The sequence below is a fragment of the Pollicipes pollicipes genome, unplaced genomic scaffold, assembly GCF_011947565.3.
Source record: "Pollicipes pollicipes isolate AB1234 unplaced genomic scaffold, Ppol_2.1 Scaffold_7231;HRSCAF=8579_pilon_pilon_pilon, whole genome shotgun sequence".
Classification (NCBI taxonomy): domain Eukaryota; kingdom Metazoa; phylum Arthropoda; class Thecostraca; order Pollicipedomorpha; family Pollicipedidae; genus Pollicipes; species Pollicipes pollicipes.
In genome coordinates this window covers 32,137,985-32,164,187 of record NW_023597034.1, presented here as the reverse complement: position 1 = coordinate 32,164,187, position 26,203 = coordinate 32,137,985, and the positions used below count along the sequence as shown (strand labels likewise).

General features: G+C 53.7%; 2 protein-coding genes across 2 annotated transcripts; one reads left to right on the top strand and one right to left on the bottom strand.

Moving 5' to 3' along the window:
* Positions 1-1,931: 1,931 nt before the first annotated feature.
* On the top strand, positions 1,932-7,637 carry LOC119109694 (dynein light chain 2, cytoplasmic). Its single transcript, XM_037233423.1, has 3 exons — positions 1,932-2,083; positions 3,763-3,879; positions 7,221-7,637. The coding sequence occupies exons 2-3, from the start codon at positions 3,772-3,774 to the stop codon at positions 7,380-7,382; spliced, it is 270 nt and encodes an 89-aa protein (XP_037089318.1). The 5' UTR covers positions 1,932-2,083; positions 3,763-3,771; the 3' UTR covers positions 7,383-7,637.
* A 273-nt stretch (positions 7,638-7,910) lies between these two features.
* On the bottom strand, positions 7,911-25,955 carry LOC119110013 (translation initiation factor IF-2-like). Its single transcript, XM_037233761.1, has 10 exons — positions 25,840-25,955; positions 25,359-25,425; positions 19,816-19,996; positions 14,749-14,876; positions 12,641-12,749; positions 12,340-12,415; positions 10,061-10,178; positions 9,642-10,024; positions 8,280-8,898; positions 7,911-7,914 (listed from the first exon to the last, which is right to left on the bottom strand). The coding sequence occupies exons 1-10, from the start codon at positions 25,898-25,900 to the stop codon at positions 7,911-7,913; spliced, it is 1,746 nt and encodes a 581-aa protein (XP_037089656.1). The 5' UTR covers positions 25,901-25,955.
* Positions 25,956-26,203: the final 248 nt, after the last annotated feature.

Below are 26,203 nucleotides of genomic sequence, written 5' to 3'. Positions count from 1 at the left end.
GAAGGCCTGCCGCGTTCAGGAACGACCAGCAAATATGATGTGTCCCTCTAATGGCCTTCGATCGACCATGGAATACCGCCCTTGTCGCCAGAATGACGGCCAGAAAATACGCTGCGGTTAAACGAATGGTCCTGCGACCCTTACCCGGAACGACAACGTGCCCCATGATGTTGTACTACTCAGAGGGTCCCTTTACCCGAAAGAAGTAAGCTTTTTTAGTGTTGAATTGAGTGGGATGAAATGAGTTCGGAGCACACAGGCCACCCCATGTTTCCCTGAGAACGTTCATTATTTTGCTGAATCGACAAGCGAAACAAATATCATCAAAAGTTTTGTGGTTAATGTGCCTGCGTTGACCACTGCAAGCCTGGGAAATCACAGGTACGTGGTTTGATTCCTCATGGTGCCCGCCCTTCCCGCCAGGGTGGAGGCTGGCGGCGCCACATAACCCCAGCAGCTGAGGGCGTCATTAAGTCCCAATGAGACGCCCATAATCTCGGATAGCGAAGACCGCGATAACTTGGGAAAGATAACCCGAATATCTGTAATATACGATTTGGTGTCCATTAGCGTTCAAAATTATTTTTTTTTTCAGATGCGGCACGATTTTCGTGTACCTGTTGACCACGGCTTAACGTTAACCATAGACCGACCAAGCGCGGTCTACTGAGACTGCAACACCTGTCAAGTTTTTTTTCACCAAGACACGCGAGCGCGCTCGCTCAAAACTATGTTACGTACCTTTTACCACAAATAATTTCAGACTGAATGTTGAACATATTCAGAAAAACATGACTTGGCAATACTAATGCACATTGTTGACCTAATTTTGGTCTTCGACCTACAGTCACAAAATCATTGCTAGCTCTGTACAGCCCAGATAAAAATTCTGACAAAATTTCTGAGCTCTATCCGTCTAAAAGAGTCCACCGTACTGTTGTCGAATGACGAGAGCCGGCGATTTTCCATGCAGTCATTTAATGCATGAGTTTGTCATCATATTTACTGTTAACTTACGGCAGTAAAGCTGGAATATATTCCAGCCAAGAGGTAGGACAATTTGCAAGTGAGGAGAGAGAGAGAGAGAAGAGAGAGAGAGAAGAGAGAGAGGAGAGAGAGAGAGAGAGAGAGAGAGAGAGAGAGAGAGAGAGAGAGGAGAGAGAGAGAGAGAGAGAGAGAGAGAGAGAGATATATATATATATATATATATATATATATATAATATATATATATATATATATATATATATATATATATAACACGACCTGCGGCGCGCCTTTTAGGTACTTCGGGCCCTCAAATCGGCCCCTTAGTGGAAGATTCCGAAGGACCCGAGAGGCCTCCCGGAACCTAAGTGGGCGCATGCCCCTGTGCCTCCCCCTGCCTGCGCTATTGCCCCCGACGGATTTTAAAAAGTCACACCCCGGCTTCATGTCTTTCTTTTCATTTCAATGGGGTAAACATAAACTATAACAGGAGCCAATGGCCGGAAAGCGCACGAGATGGCAGGCTGGATCGATGACGCTGCCATAACACCCAAGATAAATTCTCGCCGGCAGCACCGCGCGGCTCAACCTACACGGCTTTGCTTTTCGTCTTTCACCAGCCTCAACTCATTGATCGCCGGCTAGAAACTTCTGTAGAACCTTCCTATCCTTGACCAATCACAGGGCGGGACTAGCAGAACGGTGTTTGTGCTGCACACAGGCCCAGAGTAAAGTGCTAACACAACCAAAAATCATGTAATAATTTCTCAATTAAATCGGCTAATGAAAAGCTAAACATTTTTGAATTGTTTAATATGAGTTTAAAAGTAGTTTAAAGTGAAAAAAATATTTAGATTTTACCTTAAAAAAGCAATGGTATGAAAACTTGATTGACTTTAAGTCTTTTCAACTCATAACTATGGACCAGTGTGCATCAAATTGAGCGCCCTCGGCCGCGGGACGGAAACGCCTGTACTCACGTGTACAGCAAGTGGAGGAGCTTGGTGTACGGGCAGTGTCCTGGTTGCAGGTAGAGGAGTTTTCAAGAGTTATAGCTTGGAGGACAACACTGCTTTCTTTTTTTGGGTGCAGCAAAGGTGAGGCGTCCAAACATCAGGGAGTTGACGTGTGATGTGGCTTTATACCAACTTACGTGATGTGCGTTTTTAGCAGCGAAATTTGAAATGAACTGCTGTAGGGTATTGAACTGCTGTAGTCGCCAAGTCGATTACATATGTTGGTACGGCTCTTTCTCAGTAATTACAACTTTTTCCTGCAGTTGTGTGGCCTGTGAAGGTAGGTAGTTTAGTGGCCTGTTTAGGTAGTGGAATGGCCATGATTACGCCCATGCACGCCCAAGTTGAACACGCCTTTGCTCCTGCTCAGCTAGATGCTTACCCGCATACTGGCCAGTCTGTGTGTGTCACCAAAATTCCAGTTAATGTTATTGTAGACTGGTTGTTTGAATTTTGACAGAATAATGCTCTTCTAAGGTGTATCTGCATAACCTTCATCATCCTCACAGACATTAGGCATGTACCTATGTAATTCTTGTAATCTATGTAATTTTCTAATCTATGTAATTTTGGGATCTAGGTGCCCAAATAGGCAGCCATGTGCATTGAATGGTCTTGGTTCATCCTGCACCCATCTGGTCACATATTTACTGGCTTACCTGCATAGATAGCTAAAAGTTTCCATACAGGCTGCAAATATGGAATTTTAGCCATAAGTTTCAGCATTTGCAACTTTGCTTGAAAGATTTAGAGTAGGTACTGTATTTTTCCATACATGGCATTTGTGTCTTGAACAAGACATAGATGAATGCTTAAATTGACTTCTGATGTGTGGAGGTAGGCCATTCTGTGTGCATGTTATTTTGCCTACTAGTAGTGCATGCAGAACCACTGCAATAAGCAGTGATGTGACAGACTAATTCTGACTGTTTTTATGCTGTTGCTTTCCATGGGCAGAACTAGGAATATAAAAATAACATGAGTATTTGCCATCAGCTGACTGTTCTTGGAGCAGGCAATGGATGATAGGATCCTGATAGGCTTTCCATGAAACTTGAGAATGGGGTGGGATGGAAAGGAATATGAAATGCAATTGTTGCATTTAATCTTTCATGTATGATGTTTCTAGATTGAATCAATTAGACTGGTGCCGTTTTCACCATGTAGTGCCAGGCTGGCATTTATAATTATGACTGCTGTTGTAAATGCTGATTTTTATAGCTCATTGTCTACTGAGCTGACAATAAAATATATTGTAGAGCATAATATAATGTGTGATACTCATTATATCCTTGTGTTTTTATTTGTATCACATTGCCCTCACAACTGACATAGCTACATATTTGCCTCTCCATATATAGAAACTGAAGTCACTGATCATCTTGTACATAGAAGTTAAGAAACTAGCACTGAAGTGATTGTTACCATCATCCATTTGTTAGACATCAACTCATTTAGTGTATGCAACCAACCCATTTTAGTGTATGTAAATAAGGAAACAGTTAATTGGTTGTCTCTGGCAGGAGGATGCCTTGAAGGCTTGGTCTGTCCGCATGATTCGATGTGGCCTCCTGACCGCATGTGACAGTGGGTGTTCTACTGATCAGTATGAGGGGAGGGTGTGGGAGAGAAGGGCACCGAACGGTCCGGCCGTGGCCGGGCCGGCCGGTCGGCGGGCGGGCCGACGCGCAGGCTATTACTGGCCGGCCAGGTGCCGGCTGCCCGCGCCCGCCGTGACGTCATCGTCCTGCCGCCGCCAGTGAGTCACGATGACGGACCGCAAGGCAGTGATCAAGAACGCCGACATGTCGGAGGAGATGCAGCAGGACGCCGTCGACTGCGCCACGCAAGCCCTCGAGAAGTACAACATCGAGAAGGTGAGAGCGGCCGGACAGGCTGCTGGCGGTCCTGGCCGACTAGAGGCGGCCCCCGGCAGGCTGGTGTGGTCACGACGACGTCGTCTGATACGCACCATGTTTGTATTATTGATGGCGTTGTGGAAACGTCAACATTGGCGGCCCTAGGCCACGGCGCGTATGGTTTGTACGGGGTTAAGCTGAATGAAGGTATGTATGAGGTAAGATGCAAGTAAATACGATGAATAGGACCAATCAGTCGAGAGCGTCTTACGCAGAGCACTTAAGGAGCCTATGACCGAAAGACAGTGCCGCCGTAATGTGGCGGCACAGCGGCAAGGATGTCTACGGATGAGCACGTTCTGTTGGAAACTTCTCAACCTGCTTTTGAAAGGCGGACATTATTGTTGCATAGTCGGCGTTTTGTCCATACTTTATCTGCCCAGTAGGCGTGCTGATGATGGCGGGCCACGGAGGCTTTTTGCGGGCCCGTTCGCGTTCCGGACACGTAGCCCAGGCGAGTGCTCTTCCAGTGGTCGTGCAATGTAATGTCAAGTAGTAATATGGTTTGGCTGGGATCAAATGCTGCAGCGCTGTTGGGATGATTCGTTAACACGCTTTCGGGCGGGGGTCAAATTGACCCCCCGAAGGTTTTTCCAGAATGGTTCCCGAAACGGCGCGGCGCATCCGCACCAAATTATGCATAGCTGTAGACAATTGAATGCCGGATCGTTTGACATAAAACAATTAGATGTAGCTTGTAAGGTCACTTACCTGTGGCAGGTCAAAGTCAGGCCATGGTTTCAGCGAAGGCAATTTCTAGGGAATCCTTCAATCTGATTCAACAAGGGAGTGTTAGACGAAGCCACACATTCTGAGATGGTTTCTTAGGCAACACAACAGTTGAATGAGCAAATTACATTGACCTAAGATCAGGTATGAATGTCACACCAGCGTCAAAACCAACCTGTTTTGTTTCTCTAGGGCTTACTGTGTGGGATAGTTTCTGGTGCTCATTTCAAATTTATTGATTGCAGGAACCGCATTATACAGCATCTTCTTAGAGGTCAGAATAGTTCATTGACCTAAAATGACCCAGGTCAACATTTTGTTTTAGGAACATACTACCTAGCGTAATCCTTGTCGCTCAGTCAAGTGCAAAACTTAAAGCAATCTTGTATGATTTTGGTCGCCTTGACCTTCAAGAGGTCAACCAAGTTTATTGACCTTAAGTGAGCACGTGACCTTTTGCTTAGAAACGGTTATAAAGGTTCTGGGGGCACTTTCGAGACCAACCTGGAATTTGGCCTTGTTTGACCTTATTTGACCCGAAGGTCATGACCTAGGAACCTGAAACTTGTACCTAAGTGAGTTCACGTACAGGTCAACACACCCTGTAAATTTGGTGTCGCTAGCTTTCTTAGTTCCTGAGATGTTAGGGGGTCAAATTGACCCCCACCCGAGCGAAGGGTATCTAGCCGGCCACCCGGGCGCGTGTTAATAAATTGACTTGAATTGTAACTTACGACTGAATGTGGAGGCGAGGACGTTGAGTTCTCCGTGCCGCGTGTTTTGCGGAGGAAGGTCAGCATGTGACAAATAAACATGTCACTGGGGAAACTGAGGTGAGGTGGCAGCCTCCTGAAGCTCTCCCATGTGGGCGCGATACGATTGCATCTTACGGTGCCAGAAATAACTCCCAGCTGCAAAATTTGTTATTTTCAGCACCAAGGCGTGCGAGCGTGACGTGCGTAGTAACACGGAATGAGTCTAACGCTTGACCCATCATCATCCTCAGAATGTGGGTTTCTCCATCCGAGAGGAAATGCTCGGTGGCATTGGTCAGTGTACCGATCATCCGCTTGCCCTGAGCTGTGTGTGCTGTCCTCGTTAGCCACGTCGAGTGGGAGATCCCGCAGCGCGGTCGAATGATCCTCGACGCCAGGACCGTACAGGCCAGGAATGCCCGCAATGTGGGGTCCACTGTGGCATTGTGACCCTAGTGAAAGCGTAACCGGCGGATGACGGCGGTCGTTCCCGACCGCAGGTCAAGCGTGTGAAGTGGAGCGGGGTCGGTTGATTCGCGCCGTGCAGACCGATCGGCGCTGTCTGGCCGGTTGGTATGCCGGAAGGCGGCCCGTTTATTTATCCAGCGCCCGGTTTATGTGACGGCACTGGTTCGGAGTATTGCGGTGGTGGGGAGGGGCGACCTCCGACCTGGGCGTGGCCGGTCAGTGTCGGATCGTGTCGTCAGCTGCCCTCTTCTCCGCGGGAAAACGATAAAGCGGCTAGGTGGTGCCGGTCCTGCCGTTTCGATCCTGTGAGTAATGGATAATACGTAGGTGGGACAAGCGGTATATAATTTGGGCATGGAGCGTGATCTTGGTACTCTTTTGCCAAACTTGGTGGCTGTTTTTTTCGGTGCAGTGTGGGTAATTCTGTTCGTTTTACTTCCTCTAACCCGATTTTTTTGGAGCCGTTGGCCTTAGTGGTATACTGTTTTTTTTTGTAGTTCACAACAATAAATGAAATGACAGGCCTTGTGAATGCTGTGTTTGTTTTGCTTGCGTCTTGCCCAGCAAGCGTTCTCTGTCACACTCTTGATCTAAATCGTTGATCGATAAAATTTCCGAGGCCCTGGCAAGGCTTATGTAAAGCTAGCCAACATTCTAGGGAAAGATGTGGAATGCGCGTACGATGAGCATCAGTTGCTCCTCCGCCTGCCAGACTCATGGAAGTGGGATGTTAGAATGCATTGGTAGCTCCTATCCATATTGGTCCCAGATGCGACAGATTCCATCGTGCGTTTCATCAGTCGCTTATGTTGAGGCATCACCTACATGGCGTTGACAATCACGTGTTATCAACCGCTGGTCCCACATTGTAAAGGGCTTTTACTGGTCTTACTTTCAGGGAAAATGACGCTCTTTTTCCTTAATAATCTTTTGTCGATGCAGGTGTTGTTGCACAGTTAGTGGATCGGTGCGGTGATGACACTACCTTGTGGATAAAACGAAGTCCAGCTCCAACAGGAAAACGGGTATCGGTGTCTTGATGACCTGGCTCATGAAGTCAGCAGTGAGGTGGTGGCGAACGTTATCTTGTGAAAAATGCTGATCTGTGAGGCACGAAGCGATCAATTCAAAAGCCAGTGTATGTTACTGAACGTGAGCAACAATTGGATGACCTGAATTCTGCTGACGTAACACGGCATTGATTGTTGGCGCCTTCGCAGACGTGGTCCACAGAACCGTTTTATTTACGAATCTGTCGGGTCTGATCTGAGACTAAGCAGCCTGCTGATGCTATTGGTTGACGGCAGATGAACGAATGAAGAGTGACGCACCGAACCTCTGTTTCAGGACATCGCGGCGTTTATCAAGAAGGAGTTCGATAAGAAATACAACCCCACCTGGCATTGCATCGTGGGCCGGAACTTCGGCAGTTACGTTACGCACGAGACCAAGCACTTCATTTACTTCTACCTGGGACAAGTAGCCATCCTACTGTTCAAGTCCGGCTAAATCTGCGGTAGCTTATGTGGAATGTCTTGAAATTCTTGTGCACTAACTGTCCTGCGGAGAGGAGAGCGTCCGTTTAATTTATTGCCGACAAAACGAGGAGTGACCGTGATGTAACCGCAGCTCGCAACGCTTTCATTCCCTCTCTCAAGTACATTATTATTTTAGTGTTTGTTCTTTTGTTGTGAATAATATGGTACTCAGAGTCGGGATTATTAACATTAACGTTAATAAAGCTTCAGGCCGGTGATCCACCAATGTCGTTTTTTGCATCGTTGTCTTCCAAAGCCCTGTTTGCGGGACACATTGTCTGAACCACTCGCCATTTCTGGAAATGTTTATTTTTACACATCGTGCAGTCTTTTCGCTGCATGCAGCCTGGCAACACAACGACCTGGGAAAGCAGAGTATTTCACGGAGCGGAACGAGAGAAGCGGAACATCTGGAGCGTTCGGTCGGGCGCGCACCCCCTCCCCTCCCTCTCCCGGCGGGCCCCCATTGGCCGCCGGCGGGCGAAGCGAGCACACCGAGCTAGCTGGAGAGGGCGCCCGCGACGGCGGCGGCGGCTGCGGCGGCGTAGTAAGGAGGCACGGCCCCGGTTAGTCGACTACCGCGGAAATGAAAGCACGCGACTGGCGGCGCCCGAGCGGCTAGATAACCCTGTAGGTGGGCTTCTCGGGCGCGTCAGGCTTGGGCTCGGCCGGCCGGCCCGAGCCGAACAGCTCGTGCGAGAAGCGCGGCGGACCGGCCGAGCCGGAGCTGAACAGGCTGGCCGTCGGCGGCCTCTCGGCCCGGCCCGCCGGCTCCGGCTCCGGCGCCCGACCGAAGCCGGCGGCCGCCAGCGGGTCGTCCAGCACGCGCGGCAGCGCCGGCGCCGCTCGCCCGGCCGGCGCAGGCTCGTCCGGTGGCGCCGCCGCTGCCGCGTCGCCAGCGGCCGGCTCTGCGTGTAGCGAGCGCTGCAGTTCGTCTCCGGTCATCGAAGTTTTCATCGGGTCGTGGGGCGCGCGCGGCAGGTCGCCGCCCGCCGACGAGGTCGTCATCGAGTCGTGGAGCGAGCGCTGCAGGTCGTCGCCCGTCATTGAGGCCGTCATCGGGTCGTGGAGTGAGCGCTGCAGGTCCTCGCCCGTCATCGAGGCCGTCATCGAGTCGTGGAGCGAGCGCTGCAGGTCGTCGCCCGTCATCGAGGCCGTCATCGGGTCCTGGAGGGCACGCTGCAACTCCTTGCCCGACATGGAGCCGGACATGGGGTCCGCGGCGTGGAACGAACGCTGCAGCTCGTCGCCCACCATGGACATGGACATGGGGTCGCCGGCGACGTCGTCGCGGTGGTTGAAGTCGGACTGCTGGCCGTTGGCGGCCGGCGGCGCCGACGGCAGGTCGTTGACCAGCGGGCTGTCGGTCGGCTCGCCGTTGCGCAGGTGCGAGACGTCCGTGACGCCGCGCGCCAGCGGCGACCGGGCCACCTCGTCGCCCGGCGAGCGCAGGCTGTCGGCCCGCGACGACTGCGGGCTGCCGGTGCCTGCCGGAGCGAGCGGGCGGCGTTAGCGCCACAGGCAGACTGGAGCTGATATAGGGCTGCAGGACGCACGCTGTGGGGGGCTCAACAGAAACGCTGAGGAGCCAGGACCCGGAACGGTACAGCTGGGGGCACGAGAAGTGGCTGGCGCACCTGGCGACCAGGTCATTCCCCAGCTGGCTGAGCCGAGCAAGCCTGCCGAAATTCGGCAGCGCATCGCTGAATCCGTGAGGACCGGAGGCATGTGTGGAACTTTCCAGCCGCCGGCCTGCCGCGCGGTGACGGCCTGGCCGACACAGGGGACCGGGGCCCTTATGAGCGGCAGCCATGGCCTGCTGGCGCCGCGCGGTCCGGTCAATAGCCGGACGCTTTAAGTAACCCTGCAGGACGGCGGCGGCTGTCTAGGCTCTAGGGCGTAGCGTGGGGGGGGGGGGGGGGTTACCCAATTGAACCTGCCTCGAGTTCTCGGTGACGAGATAATGGCGTGCGCGAGGTGGACTAGACCCACCTGGTTATAATTAGACTTAAAATGCGGCCTGGCGGCAGTGGGAACAGAGAGCGATGAATGCAGTTTAAAGGGCGGATTGGCCGTAACGAGAATGTTACCGAAATAGCTTCGTTTCGACGACATCAGTTACGTGGAATGGCCCCCTTGAATTCGGTCCATTTTCTGGAATTTCCGACACAACGCCTAAGAGCGGGTCGGTTCGGCACCACACCTCGCCTGCGCGCCGACATCCACGCACCTGGCATCACGTTCTGGGTGACGGTGAACGTCTTGCCGGTGTCTAGCGGCACGGTCCAGTTGACCGGCTCTGGCGACTTGATGGGGGCCATCTGCTCCGGCGACTTGACCCGGGTCGGCTCAGGCGCGCTGCGCACCATCTCCTCGGCCGGCTTGGCCGCCGGCGGCGCGTCCTCGCCGGCGTCGATCGACGCCGGCGCCGGCGCTGGCTCCGGCTCCGGCGCCGTCTCGGGCGCCGGCGCGCTGCTGGCCATCGGCGCCGGCGGCGGCGCCTTCTCCGCCTTGGTCGGGCTTCTGGCCTTGGCGGCGAGGCGGTGGGCGGAGCGCGAGCGGGGCGTACCCCCGCGGATGCCCTTGCCGCCCGAGTCGGGCGTGCCGCCGGCGCTGGCCGCGGCGGCCGCGGGCGCCGGCGCCGGCGGCCTATCGGTCGGACGCTTCCTGGCCTTGGGTCGCTCGGCCGGCGCACCCGCGTCCGCCTTGGCTGTCGGCGTGCGCGACGCGGCCGGGCTGCGGCCCTTGGCCCGGTCGACGGCGTCTCCTGCGGACAGCGGGCGGCCATCAGCTCGATCGGGATGCGATGGGCGCGCCGCCGACGGCAGCACCCGCCCACTCCCGTGTCTGGCGGCCGGCCAACCCGGCGGCGGGCCGCGCCGGGTACGCCCCCTCCCTCCCCGCCCAGGCCCGCCTCAGCGGTCACGGGGTCAGTCGACTGCCCGCTGCAGCAGCAGTATCTCGAGCAGCAGCTCGGACGCGGCATGAGAGCAGATATCGAAGGCATGTGCTCGGGGCGGATATTTCTGGACGTGTACGTCATGACGCAATGTATACGCTGGCTGGGCGCGCCACGGTCTCGAGGCTGCAGCCAGGTCGCCGGCCGGGGTCCGGCGGTGCTCCCCAGCGGCCGGCCGTGTGCGCCTCGGGCGGGGCTCGCGGCAGACATTCATCAGGGTGTCACGCCCCCCAAACGCAAACAACGTGGTCAAAGCGAACTGGTCTCGACAGCCGCGATGGTTGTCGAAGCGATTCTTAGCGCGCAGTCGGGCGTGATCTAGCTTTAGAAATGAATATGTTTGGCGGTCGGTTTCGCCAGGTTGTGAAAACGCGGCTTCCTGGAAAGCAAAATTGGAATAACGATCCCGCGGCATTGTGAACCGCGAAACAAAATAACTGGGTACTGACTGTTTGGGTTTGCTCTCGTGTACCAAACTTCCTGCAGACAACTGGTGCAGCTGACCGCGCTCAAGATGAAAAGCCCTCTTTCGCCTTCGTGATTAGATGATTGACGTGTACTTCGTCTGATCTTGTCCGGTGTTGTTTTTCTTGTTGGTGAGGAGCATTGGCTGTTGATGGGCCGTTCTAAAACTGCGCCACTGTTCTGGGGCATGTGTCCGTCGTAGTGACTTCAGTATAAACTGAGAGATAACGTGTACAAGTTTTGTTTGGGCTTTGGAATCTAGTGATAACACTTGTCCTTACGGAATGTTGTGCTACTGTGGATGTTTTTTCGTTTTGTGATGACAATTTCTCATCCTTGGACCTTTGTATCACTTGTTCCTTTTTGCTGTCGTCCATGCAATGGAGGCTGCAGGACTGACAGACTCGTGAGGATGTTACTCATCGATGGCCCCATCGCGTTTGTATGAGATGACGTCATCTGGTTTTTGGCGGTATAGCTGAGTGTTTGTGTCGTTCACTTTCGGTGTCTCCCACCTGGTATGTTTTTAAACCTTCTCTTGTGCAACACTTGAAATTAGTGCTCCTTGGAGTTCACTGTATGTCAAGATTCCTGAAGTTCGTCAGTCATTTTGTTACACTGAACTGTTCCGGGCTGTGGTGTAAGCAGGAATCGGTGAGGATAGGGCCAACTCAACCTTTTTAGTCCCGGGTCCTATTTTGATGCTTCAAATACCCACTTTGTTTTTATATTTTAGAAGACTTGCAACATCTTAAAGTGTCGAAAAGCACCGGAGCACTCACTCTCAAGAGGCCTCCGCCACCTCCAGAAGGGAACGCTGCCCCAAAAGCCCCCTTGGCTACGGCACTGAGACGTAGCGTGTACTAACTTCATCAGCGGGGTTTGAGAACAGAGCGATGGTGCAGCATCGACGTCTTTTGGTTGGTTTGTGTCAGCTGTTCATACAAGATCGTTTTTGGGGGAGTCGTTGGGCGTGGGGGAGGAGAAGCGTTCGTCTGGGGGCCGCCGCGGAGTGTCGCTTGTCAAGTGTCATCTGTTATCAATTGACCGTGGGCCAGGAAAGATCGCTACCTGACCGCCGTCTCGTAAGTCGGGGATTAGGATGATATCACAGTCGAGGGCTGCAATCTTCGTATTGGGACGAGAATGAGCCGAGCTAAGTGGAGAGCTCTCGGTAATTTCCTAACGTTGCGCGACTGGATCAGCAAGTGCCTTCCGCACAGCGCCCATGCCACGTGCGGATAATGCCACCATTCTCCCACGCGTCTGTGTGGGAGAGCTGCGAGAAGGAGCCTGTCAGCGCATTAATGTTTACAACAGGCTTACTACTCCCTCCTACAAAAGTCGGCTAGGCTGCAGCAACAGCTGTCGCAGCCCACCTTCCATCCGTGGCCTTGACGCGGGCTGCGACCGGTGGGAGCTTGGGTCGGCAGAGCAGCGCCGGAGCACCGGAAAGCCGGCGCACAGCTGGCGCGGTCACGCTCCAGCTGTTGCGGTAACTCACCAGCGTGCCGCTCTGACGAAGGCTGTGCGCTGTGTGGCCGCTTGGAGCCCTCCGCCGCATGCAGCTTGAGCGCCATCTGTGGCCGGGGAGACGAAGTGTTAGTGTCGGGGCCGGCCCACTCTGGCTGGTCACCAAGGGCCTCAGCAATCTATCATCGCTCTACGCACCAAGGATGAGTTGACGTGACCAGAGTCGCGGAAGACCGTGACCAGTTGCAGCAGCATAAATCTCCTAGATGGGCGACCGGCCGGCCCCGCGACACGACCTGCCAGCGTTCGTCCGTCGCCGCTGCGCCACCTACCTTCGTGGCTCCTGGCGACTTTCTGGTGCTCGGCGGAGGGTGCGACTGCTGACGCACGCTAGCGCCGCCGGTGGCCACGGGACTCCTGCCGCGCTCCTCCCGAACGAGCCTGCCGACCGGCCATGAGTATTAGCAGCGGCGCTGGGCTCAGCACGCCGTGCCGCTCCACCGGAAGTGTGCCGCTCGCGCGAGGCGCCCGAAGCGCCCGGACGGTCACCGCCCCCTACTGGCGTCTGAAGCTATCCTGGAGACCGTAAGCCGACATCACATGGTTCGCGCACGGCCACATGGGTGCATGTTACGCGACCAATCATTACACCGACTGGTGAACTCGTGATTGGTTGTCATTGTCATGCGATCAAATGTGCCACTCATACTGTATCCCTCTTTCAATGAGAGCCACATGAAGCCAAACTCGTCTGAATCCCAGCGTTGTTTTAGATGCCGTGCAAATGCTATAAGGCATCCCCGGATCACAAAAAAGTAAGTGCCACCGTCATTGAAGGATGTGAATGTGTCAAGACCCTTGGTACTGCTAGAAACCATTACAGGACTTAAGCCGCACGCAAGTGACGTAGCAAAGTGTCCTGATTTTCCCACAGGGCTGAGCCGTGTTCAAATACTCACTCCATGCCATTCACGGCTCTGGTTATGCCACTCTCGTTACTCTTCATACAACTTTGCTCATCACTTCGAGCTCACACCACAAGCATAATGGCGACTTTTTGGGCTGACGCGTTCGGTTATCAGATTATTCATTGTCGCGATCTCCCGTGACGCTTGCTGTCGCGGGAAACCCGAGATACTTGATCGCGAGTGAGAGCTGGCTGTGAACGTCGATTTTAAACAACATTGGCGCACTGTCCTTTGATCTGATCACCGATCGTCGTCGAAACACTCGGCCGTAAACGTTGACATTACTCTGGCTTCGACACAGAGGACAACACTAAGGAGGTGTGGATCCAGCCAACTCGGAGAAACATAGAACCCTCGGACCGCTGAAGCTACGCGCTAAAACCCGTTAAACCCACACGACTTTGACGCCGCAGCATAAAACGTTATCGGTCAACTTTACAGCGACATTCTTGACAAGCCGCAACGCAGTCGAACGGTGTCTGTCTTAATCATGGATTGAACTTTTGATCTCGTTTTCGAAGCAGCTTGCAGCCCATGCCTCCTCCAGTCCAAATCAACGCTCCGGCTATGTCGACTTCGGCGACATCGGATCGGTGATGTGACGGCTGCGCTCTGCGGAGCTCTTTGTCAGGTGTTATCTGAATCCACAATAATCTTCAATTTATCTCTACAATAGGCTCAACATGACGTGGTGGTCAATAATCAGTGATCAGTTAGAGCAGCAAATATTTGGCTTTTTTGGGAAGTATTGGCTTTCGTCGTTTTCTAGAAGCCTTCGGTTTAAAGACCGTTGTCACGAGTTTGACCGCATTGTGAAGTACGCACGCAGGACTGAAAAAATTGTTGTCGGCGGAGAAGCGATCCTTCGCAGTCAATTTGAGAGCGAAATGGGGCCGGGGAAGAGCTAACCACGACGTTGTTATTTTGCCTTCCGTTGCCCTGCTATGAGATGGCAGGTCTTTACCACAGATGTAATTATGCAATGTGATTTGATTCATAGGTAAAGAAACGACGAACGATCGAGTCTCGTGCAAATGTGTGCGTATGGGGTACCCTAAAGCTATTGCGGCCCGCTATACTTTACAGTGTTCCGCAACATCCGGTTCCTCATGGGTCCCCAGAGTAGGTCCGAAGGGAGGGGGGCCCTTACCATGGGCCCCACGGGCCTTGGGATCTGCCACTGGAACAAGTATCGGTTACCGACGACACCGTTGTCTCCCCGAAGCGAAGCGTAACCATCTGTCACTGGGAGACTTGCTCCCCAGCAAGTCTGGGAGTTGAGCGACGCCGGCTCTCGACCTGGAAGCCACATCACTGTGCAACCTGCTTCAAGCCGCGTCACACAACCTTGTAACATGTCTCCTTTTCCGATATCGTCGTGCCAAAACATGCATCTTGGGCAACATCCGACGCGCACTCTTTGTGCTTGACGTCAGGCCGCCTGATCGCCTCCGTTTGGGCAAGACACTAACCCGGGCTTCAGGGTCTCCAGGTAGAGCGCCGAGATGATCTTGCGCTCCGCCAGCAGACTGGGATCCTCCTCCCTGTCGTACAGGTGGGCCAGGTGGGGCTGGGCCATCTCCCGGCCCCATCCTCGCACCTGGACGCGTCAGAGGAGCACACGTTAGCGCCGGCCGTAGAGCTGCGCTGGAGCAAGGCTGTACATACCGGAAATAACCAGCGGATGTGAAGTGTCATGAAGGCTCGCCGCGTAGCGTCTGCGTGTGTCTAGAGAGGTTGACAACAGTAACAGCTTTAGGAGGGGTTCCGCTTTCTCCTGAACTCACCGCTATACCCGGTCGCACCACTCCACCAAGTCACGCCCGAAAAATGAACGGCTTTACCTGACGACGAACATTCCCTTCCCTCACCCTTTTCGCTCTCTCGCTTCTAAGCCACGGCCTCCAGCTCGCCTGGTGGGCACTTTCGCCACCACCGTCCCTTTTCCGCGCGACTTCTCTCTGAGCCGACTGATACCTCCGCCAAACGAGCCCCGAACGGCGCCGTTCCGACCCGCCGCGCCGGTGGGCGGGCCGCCTCTCTCGCGCCGCGGCGGCAGCGCCGGCTCGTCGCCGCCACCGACGCCGACCACCGCTCGTAACGGAAGCCAGACGGTGACGTCACGGCCGTCGGCGCGCCGCGAGCAGCGGCCGGTTGCGAGGCGGGAGGCCGCCTGGTGATGACCTCCAGCCGGCGCCGGCTCGTGACACGTGGCTCGGGTGGTCATGAGTCGAGGCTCGAGCGGCCATGACTCGAGGCTCGAGCGGCCATGGCGGCGCGCTCCGGTCCGGCCTCTGTGATATCCCCTGAGGCTCGGAGACGGATATCACCGATTGGCAGACGCCGTCTGGGAACGAACAATTGCCGAGGCTCGCAAGAATCGGATTATGAGGCCCCGCCTACAGCCGTCACCCCGTAGGCGGCCGGCGTGCGCGCGCGAGGGCAGACGGCGGCGGAGCACTGCCGCGGCGTCGTGGCCTGGTTTGGCTGTGGCGTTTCTGACGGATCTCCGCGTCGCTGTCAGTTGTCGTCAGTCATCTCACCGGGCGGTGCGGATGTCATACCCGATTGTAGGTGTCTGGGATGGGTGAGTTATGCCACCGCAACAGCTTGGCGAAGTCATGATATTCCCAGTAACTACGCCGACAATATCTTCCGGAAGCCTGAAATAGCATCCAATGTTTACTCCCCTTATTCCTTCGTTCAGGCGTTGGTTCGTCTCCTACTGGATGCGCGTGCTGTGATGTATTACTATGGGATCACTACTATGAGTACTATGGAATTCAGTGACGTATCTCGGAGACTTCGGCCCTCGCGTCGAAAGTGTGGAAATCGCTGACGCGCCACCGACTTAGCAAGTCAGCAAAGCGCGCACATGGATGCACATGCGCACACGTGCATGTTAAATATACTCGTAAGCGACAAATCATGTGGGCACCTATCTACCGCCAGCGGAAACTATTCCAATGCTTACTTGAAGAATTGAGATAATCAAGGAAAGCTTAAAGATGATGTCCAGAGGCATCCCAAAAGCATCGTTTTTCCAGAAGAGTAGTCCGAAAGGTCCAGAAGGTTCTGGACTACTCCAAGTTGCTTCAAGTTGAACAACCTTGAGCTGTCGCGACAACCCATCCAGAATACCATGCAGTTTTATGCGGGTGACGTTTGTTTCCAATACCACATCAGATGAGTCTTAAATGACCGCAGCCATCATGTTTACGACGGGATTACTTTGTTGACATTTCAGCACGTGTAAATCCTGTTTCCCCAACGCGGGTCGCCTGGGCAGGATGAACCAATGTATGCCAAGGTAGCCGCCAACTTCCCGGAGATATTCGACATCTGGCGCTGCAGGTCGGAAGACGGCCCGACGTCCTTGTATCAAGTTCAATTATCTGCGCTCTACGCCAGGAGCACAGGATTCCTGGCGCGAGGGGCAGGAGCTGAGCCCCAAGTGCCCTGAAAATTTCACATTGGCTCCACGGGTGTTGACTGAAAAGTGACCGAAATCGGGTACCAGCAGCCGACCTGGGAGAAGTTCCGTCATTCCTACTCAACTAACTTCTGATCAGCTGGTCAGCTGTCTCCTGCAAGCGCTGACGCTTGCGGCTGGGACGGGGCTGGATATACCCTCCACTGGGTGAGGTGTACGATAGGACACATGCAGCGCCAGCGTGTCCTTGTCGGCAACTTTGTCAACGTCAGCATGAGTTTATCTGAGTCTCCTGAACGCGAGTACTTAAAAACAAACAGCTGCAAGATAGGCTCCCAAGAACTGTAGCTATATCCGCGTTGATAGAACTGTCGCCCAAACCAGATAGAACAATGGTGATAGAGCTACCACCATTGTGTCACCTAAACAGAGTGCATGGAGGATGAACTTTGGGTCTATGATCGTCACCGATGCTCATCGGTAAGGTTCAATGGCGGCTACTGCTCTGGCGTTGGGCTGATGCGGTATTAGCGGCCCTGTCCCCCATGGTGACAGCATCGCTGTGTTCAGGGCCCTGAATGACTCGCGGGCGCCGGTGGCGGCCCGGCCCCTGTTCAGCCCACGTACCGCTGCATGCCAGCGTGCCACCCGGGCGAAAGCGGCGGGCGCCCCTGATCTGCCAGCTCTTCACCCGTCGATGGCAGGCAGGGGCTTTCTCGTACCGCGCCGCTTCATCCTCGAGCCGCCGTGCTGGAGGCACCGTCCATCACTACCTCTCGCGCCCGCAAGCTCCGTGCCAGACTGGAGGATGTACACTACCTCTCGCGCCCGCGAGCTCCGTGCCAGACTGGAGGATGTACACTGTCCCGCTCGGTAGCATGGCTTGCTTCCCTGGTGTAACAGTGCTGGCTTGGCGTTGTGTAGCATCGCTGGTTTGCCTTTATGAGAAATATTTCAACGTTTAACAAAATTAATCTGGCGAAGTTGTGTGACCCACGAGAGTATCAGCGACGTGCGAATGTATTCAAGTTATTGTGGTATCTTAATATTGGACTCATACTAGCACTGTAACCGCACCGAATCAAAAAGCCGCTTGAACGATTAGTGAATAAAATGAACTCTTGGCGCTCGTGAAATTCTGATATTCTCATATGTGCTAGTGACTCTGCCTGGACAACTAATGAAAAGGCAAAAAACCGAATCCTGCGGTAAACATCACCTTTGGAACAAACTGAACACACGCAGACATGTAAGCTATCTGATTATGCGCACATTTTCGCGTGGGGCCTACTTAACGTGGATAATGTTATCATATAAGCCGTTGGTCTCGTTTGTTTTTGGAAATGTCACCGAGTCATCCATCTGACCTATCAGCTAGGGACGTTATTCGCCACTAATTTCATAATGGACCTCGTAATTTCATAATGATAATCTTGCAACGCATCACTCGCAGCTTATAGGCCATTGATCTCATTGATTTTTGAAATGCCATCGAGCCATCTACATCGGCTTGTTTGCTTGTGATGTCATTTACTGCTAGTCCCAAAATGCATCCCGCGATATCATTCTAATGATTTTGCATCGCATAATTTGATATATAGGTTTATTCCCACATTGACATAAAACTATAAACAAGAGTGTGGTCGTAATATCTTTGCAGCTTTTCAGCGAGGTGATATAGATCGATGAACTGACATTACCTGGGGTAGCTATTCCCGCGAGAAAGCAATATGCGCTTGTATACGCACTGGGGGCTGAAATCCACTGTGGCAAACTCGTGGCGCTGTTGTCGTTTTTCCCTGGTACCGTAGAAGCTGTTGGAGGGCATCCTCATCTGTGTCGTCCAGCCAGAAGCGTGGTCGCACGCATGGTCTTAAACATGCAGACCGAAGCAGCGCAAAACTATGATTTAACCGGCCCACAGCTTATAGTGATAAGCTTATCCACACAGGCTCATTTACGCTACGACTTGTTTGAAGGCATGGACACGGTGTGAAGTAGCTGGCGTAGAAAAGTTTCGTCATGTATTTCTTCCGAATGACCTTGCATGGTTGGCTTTGGGATCAGGTTACATGCTACGCGAGCCTACCCGTTTGCACTGCACACCGGGTTTGATGCCATCTAGTGCACACTTCCCAAAATATGAACTCTTTGATGGGGCGGGGCAGTCTCTCCCGCAGATTGACCCATTCTCATAAATTTCATGTGAGAAAACGGGTGATCCTATTTTAGTGAGAAAGAGTGGCGGTGTGGTCCAATCGAAACTGGCATCACTTCTGATAATTGCGTGGTCGTGCAGGATAAGTGGAAACGGAATGTAATCTTGTTACGACCTGTACTGACCGGTCAAGCATACCTAAGCAAGATCTAAGCAAGACCTAAGCAAGACCCAAGCAAAAATGTCAAGATTACAATGGGCAGAGGTGACGTTGCTGACCCAGTGCCATTCCCCCAGATTTTTGACAGAAGGTTATTGGTCCTACCAATCAGATTCTAGTTGCATCTTCCTTACAACAAACAGAACCTTATCATCAACAACATCTTATCAAATATTATCAAAACATAAAAATAAAAAAAACAAAAGCATGTTGTCAAATACCTGTCAACGCCAGCAACAAAAAATACAAGGTATGTTTCCAGCGTTGTCTTGTGTCCTCGGCTGTCAGGTTATTTACCAAAATACTACCACCATTTGAAGCCCCGCTACCCTGGCTACCCGCGATATGATCCATGTTGAAACTTTCAGTAATTACATCGTAAAGAACAACTTAAGCAGTCGTTGCACATGGTGCATATCTTTCTACCGTGGCAAAAATGCAGGCATCAGACGTGTCAGAAGAATATGCCACCGTGTTTTGCCCTCTTACTAAACCTTTCATCAAAAGGCTTAGTCTGTTTTCCCCGGCGCGTGTGGAAGTGGAATGTGCCACGCGAGCTTACGGTGACCGTCTTTGTGCCAAGCAGTCTGGCTGGCCATACCACACTCGTCATACCACACAATTATGTGTCCTGCTGGAACAATCCCACGCAGCGATGCGTACAATCCCTGGGTGCCGGCAGCAGCTGGCCTCGCCCGCCAGCTGGCCTGCCCCCCGTTGCGACGTACCTTGTAGCTGGAGGCCTTCTTGCGGAGCTCGACCACCTCCTCATACCAGGGCGTGGCGGGCGCGTCGCGGCCGGCGGCGCCCCCGTCCGCCGCGTCCTGCGCGCCGGAGAACCGGCCGTCCACATACGTGTAGTCGGAGAATGGCCGGAACTTGAGCTTGTACTCGGTGTTGAGCGCAGATCTGCCGGAGAGGGGGGGGGGGGGGGGGTGAGCGGGGAGGGGCTGTGCCGGTTCGCCGCGGGCGGACGTGGCTACGCCGGGTGGGTTGGGCTGTTGTTGCCAGGCCATCGCCCGAAATTGGCCTACAGTAGCTGTCGCAGTGGTCAGCCATTATGCTCGGAGTGGGCCGTAAATTCGCAGTGATGTGACGCTTGACAGTGATCTAGTAATATTGATGTGAGAGTCTGGCATCTCATTAACACATGGTGCAGGAACAACAGAACAGAAAAGTGTTGTCAAACTTCTCGGGAAGTGGAGGGATCAAGTATACAGCGGTAGATGGCAAAACTTTACCTAAAAAATGGGCAGCCCGCCTCTGGGACGTTCCTGCGCGTCTCGTTTGACGTGGGTTTGCCGTTTCCCACACAGTGTACATGTCTAACAAAACAAAGGTTTTTGCACGTAACTATTGAAAACTTCGCTACTGTGCTTCAAGTTCCATCTCTGGCGATCTTATGATAATGCTAGGATAATGGTGTCAGTCTCAAGGTACACACTACCTTGCAAGCTTTAAGTAACTGCCATGGAGTCCTTTTCATTCAAGATGCGCTTTGATCAGCCCCGCCCCCCCCCCCCCTTAAAAACGCCAGCTCGTCACATGGGACAGCAATGATATCGAGCAATTCCATCTTTAAGCACTGAGCAATCTAGATATCAGGCTGTCCTTCTCTCTCCGACTTGAATTAATCTGATCACCTGACTGCCTGATCTCCAGACGTGATTATATATGAATATTTTGCAACTGCCCTGTTTCCAGACATGTATTAATCCCGATATCATGCAACTGCTCCATCTCCAGAATTCAGGCAATTTGAACATCAGGCAATCCACCAACCTTAGAGACAGATTAATCTCAACATCACCTTTCTATCCGTCTCCCGATATCGTGTGTGCGAACGTGAGGTTATTCTTCTTTCCCATCTTTTTCAGACGTGCTGTGACCCGAATGTTCTTCTTTGTCTTCAGATCTGGATTAACATTGTATTAAATAATTCGACATCTCTAGACATGCCGCCATCGGAACATCAGGCAACTGTTCTGCCCACAGCCATGAGACGCCTAGTCTGGACGTCGAAAATCCCTACACCAACAGACGTGGCTCAAAGCAAAAACCTGATCATCGCGCTATCTTCATCTCTCCCTTGATATATCTTCATCTTCAGATATAGCTTAAGCTGCACATCAGACGGCGCCTCCGCCCCCAGACACGGGATAATCTTACTCAGCATGGGCTCATCAGGGCGGGCATCGATTTACAATGACCGGCGTCGCATGGGTTGATTAAATCTTCAGTAAACCAATAGAGCGCAAGGCTAAGTTGGCCCGGGTCACGTAGGCTTCAGCACAGTCCCGAGCGACAACAGCAAGGCGGCGGGGTCTCCATCTGTACACCCTGCCACTGGGTGAGCTTTCGTCCCCAATGAGTGACTTGTATTGGTGTTAACATTTCATTCCCTAAGTTGGTCTGCGTGGCGCTCAAGAGACATCTACCGGCATTGTGATCCGTGCCCGGAAAGAAGCCAACAACGGCAAAGTTCTGATGGGCGTGCCTGAGAGAGACGTGAGCGAGCAGTTTGGGAACGCAGTGAAAAGGCGTATCCCACGCCAGTACCCGACCGATAGCGTTGCCAGGCTACAAGCACCGCCCAGTCTGTACTTAAGTGTTCTGACCGTCAGCCGCCCCAGCGACGCGGTGGCGAGCTCACGAACAAAGTTAGAACAGCGCTCATGATCACCCTGCCAGCTTTCCAGCGACTACAGCCTGGAGGCTGGCGCCCTGTCCTCCCGTCATCCATGTCATCCACGTCTGGCTGCCACCGCAGCTGGTACGCCTGCGGCCCTCGGCCGCAGCTGTCTGCGGTCCTCGGCCGCAGCTGTCTGCGGTCCCTGGTCGCAGCCCTCTGTAGTGCTCGGTCAATGCCGTCTGCTGTCTGCGGTCCTCGATCCCAGCTGTATGCGGTCCTCGGCTGCAGCCGTCTGCGGTCCTTGGCCGCAACTGTTTGTGGTCCTCGGTCGCAGCCGTCTGCCGCCTGCGGTCCTCAGTCGGAGCCGTCTGCGGTCCGCGGTCGCAGCCGTTTGCCGTCTGCGGTCCTCAGTCGGAGCCGTCTGCGGTCCTCAGTCGGAGCCGTCTGCGGTCCGCGGGTCGCAGCCGTTTGCCGTCTGCCGTCCTCAGTCGGAGCGTCTGCGGTCCTCGGTCGCAGCCGTTTGCCGTCTGCCGTCCTCAGTCGGAGCTGTCTGCGGTCCGCGGTCGCAGGCCGTTTGCCGTCTGCCGTCCTCAGTCGGAGCCGTCTGCGGTCCTCATTCGGAGCCGTCTGCGGTCCCCAGTCGGAGCCGTCTGCGGTCCGCGGTCGCAAGCCGTTTGCCATCTGCCGTCCTCAGTCGGAGCCGTCTGCGGTCCGCGGTCGCAGCCGTTTGCCGTCTCTGCCGTCCTCAGTCGGAGCCGTCTGCGGTCCTCATTCGGAGCCGTCTGCGGTCCGCGGGTCGCGGCCGTTTGCCGTCTGCGGTCCTCCGCCACCAGCCCCATCACTCTCCCCTCGCGTGAGGCCGCACCCAGTTCATTCTGGCGGCATCGACCGCCGATGGCGCCGACCAGAAAAACGGCCCGCCCGTGGGAACGGCCGGAGATGAGCCAGACACAGCTCGAGCCCAGGAAGTGACCCTCTAATGGTCGTCCCTCCCCCCGGCTGGGCTGGCGACAGGCGGTTTTGGTTGGACTTCCTGACACGACCAAGGACGGCTTTCATGACATGGGATTTATCACACGGACCCGGTGGCGCGGTTAGAAGGGGAAGTGGCGGACGCGTGCACCAGAGCAAGGTTCGCGCTCAACTGCGAAACAGCATTCGGTTCGTGAGTAGATGCTCAGTACTGTTCGCGTTCACGGGGTTTTCAGCAAAGCGTTTATAGCTACCAGCATCTTTCCCAAAATCTATAACCATCTTGTTGAAAATGTGAACTAACTGTTTTGCACACACGGATGACATCTACTTTCCCTCGCTGGGGCGAGTGGGCGGCGCGGTTAATGAAAGCCCTTTGGTTCTACGAAAAGGATTCCCACAACCTGCAATATTTAGCTAGATGTTATTCCAGGTCGCTGACATCACCTGGCTCTCAAGGCACTGCACGGAAAATGTTAGGATGTGAGAAGGTGTGGTGCATAAGCGCTCGGCGATGAATTGCCTTCTTATTTCGGCGCGCATCGAGTATTCCCGATTATTTGCTGTGAAGCTCTGAAACTGTTATATCATGCACGCCATCACAGTTAGTGACCTTTAATAAAGGTCACTAACACATTTACATGGGGTTTTGAACTGAAATGGCCACCTTTAAGACCTTTCGGTGCTGCTCACTAATGTTGTCCTTACGACCTAAGCTCTTCTAGTTTCTGGCCTACACGCCCGCGAAAATGGAGAAAGGTATATCAAGGAGAGCATTTCAAAGTCACCGTGGCATTCATGACATCATAGCAATGTCATTCAAATCCTACCATTCCATAAACCATGCAGCGATGAAGGCCAAGAAAACAAAACTGTCAGTGTTCAAATGTGGCGTTCGTGAGTGCGCTTTCCAGATATAACGGCTGTCCATGTGCTCTCAATCAATGTTGCGCAAGGTACGATGATGTAATCAAACCATGACGCATTGACGGAGTATATTTACTAATAAAAAATTGCGCTGTCTAGAGCAGTTTTTCCCACTTAAAAAGTATACCAATAGTAATAAGGGAGCCTGTTTCATCGTATCTGAAGCTTGATTCAGTATATTAAATGTGAAACATTCCATTTAATGTTATTCGAGGGTGAACCAATCGGTTCAAAGGTTCGTCCGGTCAGGCCTTTAAGATTATGCAGTGAGTTTTGGTTGTGTACCAATCACGGTGAGCCAATAAATTAGGGGGTGAGGATTTGCAAAACAAGTTTGGGCTGAACAGTGATATTCGGTCAGGCCTGCGCCCCAAAAGCATTTTCTCCCCGGATTTGGTTCGCATCCTTCTCAAAGCTGTGGAGGGCTGGAGCCCCCAACTGGATAGGAAACTACAACTTTGCAATAGTCCCACGGCACATAAGCCGCAAAAGTGAAAAGCCAACAAGCCAAGGCAGTGGAAAGTTAGAGAATATCTTCAGGTGACGTCACATTGGACGTTGCTGGTGCACTTCGAACTCGAATCTTTGCAATGCCGGACCGTCATGCTAGCTCGAACTCGAACAGAACAGTGAATAGCCCTCATCGCTGGTTACTGTGCATTTCACCCCTTGACCGATTTCTGTATTCTGAATTTTGAATTGAATTTCTGAATTCCTGATGAGGTTTGGAATTCTTCTCGTTCCACCTCAAATCATGCGATCTCTAATCACGGCTGGCAGATCAAATGACATCACAAGGGCTATGAGTTTTGAAGCAGCAACCATGCCAAGTATGGAAAGGACTCCATGACTTTCGAGATACGACGCATAAAATGCAAATCACTAGGACTTCCTCAACACCAGCATGCATCTTTGCCTGGTATGTGGTGCACTGAAAACGAACACTGGTGGCCAATATTATACATATGACACGTGTTACCATCAAGAGGGTACATGCGTCTGGTGGTATTACTCCTTGTGCTGACCTCAGCACCGTCAGACGCATTATCCAGGGGGCGGTAACCCCTCCCCACCTGCTGGGGTACCGGATAAGCCATCGCGCGCATTGTAAGCTGTGCTAGTTTCTCATCAATCGGCACGGTTAGTCGGGCTCCAAGGTGGTAGTGTGCTTTTTGTAATCAAGACAGGAGTTCCACCTCAGTCTTCAGGACAGACAAAGCAACTTACACGACGAACGAGCAGCTCGCAGAAACGAAGGGATGAGCATGACGTTCATCGTCTTTAAAAGAAGCAGATAAGATACAGATAACATCCTTCCGATCAGCATGTGAGCAATATTTGTTGTGTCGTGCGAAACACACAGAACTGTGACAAAACTTAAGCTGTGAGACAAAGGAAACACTCACGAACGTAGTTGGGGCCCCACAATTTTTTGCACGACCTTCGACGGCCAACGCCTTCAAACGGCTTCGTATTTTGATATGTGGTCAGTGACATCAGCAACAGATAAATGAAAGCGACATCCGTGCACCATTACGCTGTGATTTCCTGTCGCAAAAGGCTGGGGCACGACAATTCGTATCGGTTTAACTGCCCAGAATTCTTAGCCCGGGTCTCCTCCTTTCCTTCCAACAAGATATTGTGACTGAGTGCCTAACTGCTTGTCTGCCTCACGTAGTGAAGGACACCCGTCTGCGGCCTAGCTGCCGATAAATAAAATCGATATGACAGGGACCGCACCTTTTCTGCGTTGTCACCGGCTCTTGTGCCGCCGCTTTGGACGGGTTGCTCGGACCCATCCAAGAGCCTGAAAGGGAAAAACCTGTCAGAGGCGGGTACAGACGCTGCCCAGCTCGGAACTTGGGGCGTCACATCACTCAGGACTACAAGACAGCCGACTCCACCACAAGATCGGAGCGGGAGCCAGACGGACACCCTGAGGAAGATCACTCCTCGCCCCAGGCACGCCCAGCCCCGCCCTCCGGCACAAGCCACAGCGACACGCCGAAGAGCACTCAACACCGGCGAGGGGACACGCCGTCCCGCCGCGGCCTGCGTCCATCCCCTCCACTGATCCGAGGGGCGTGGCACCCCCGGCTGGTGAGAACGCCTCAGCTCGGGCGTGACTCAGCGCTCGGCGAGGGGCGGCGGCAGCGATGGCCGCCGTGCAGCCGGCGCCCGCTGCACCAGTTGCACCACTTCACCCCCGCTCGGAACTCACTGTCCTGCGTCAGCGGCACGGCGTCCGCCGCCGAGGCGTTGCAGTCGAAGCAGCGTAGCATGGCGCCGGCGGCGGCAGCGGCGGCGGACGGATCTCTCTGGGCGCACAGCGGCGCGGCGTGCGGCCCGGGCGGGGGGCGACGGCCAGCTGGCGGTCCCTCCCTGGCCGACCCGGCGCCAGCGCCGCCAGGGGCCGCCCCTCCGGACGCTGATCGACTCACCTCGGCGGCCGCCGCCGCCGCCGTCGCTGCCGTCGCTGCTCGCCGTGGCGGCACCCTCACCTGGCAGCATGGTGGTCGTCAACGGTCGTTGGCCAGCCGCATCAAAAACCCGCCTCCCAGGTCACGAATCTCCAGAGCGGTTTC

Coding starts and splice junctions, on each gene's coding strand:
- LOC119110013 (XM_037233761.1), bottom strand. CDS start 25,900: ATGCTACGCTGCTTCGACTGCAACGCCTCGGCGGCGGACGCCGTGCCG. Junction 14,877..19,815: donor AGAAGGCCTCCAGCTACAAG/GTACGTCGCAAC, acceptor TGACGCGTCCAG/GTGCGAGGATGGGGCCGGGA. Junction 10,025..10,060: donor AGGAAGCGTCCGACCGATAG/GCCGCCGGCGCC, acceptor CGCCGCGGCCAG/CGCCGGCGGCACGCCCGACT.
- LOC119109694 (XM_037233423.1), top strand. CDS start 3,772: ATGACGGACCGCAAGGCAGTGATCAAGAACGCCGACATGTCGGAGGAG. Junction 3,880..7,220: donor AGAAGTACAACATCGAGAAG/GTGAGAGCGGCC, acceptor CCTCTGTTTCAG/GACATCGCGGCGTTTATCAA.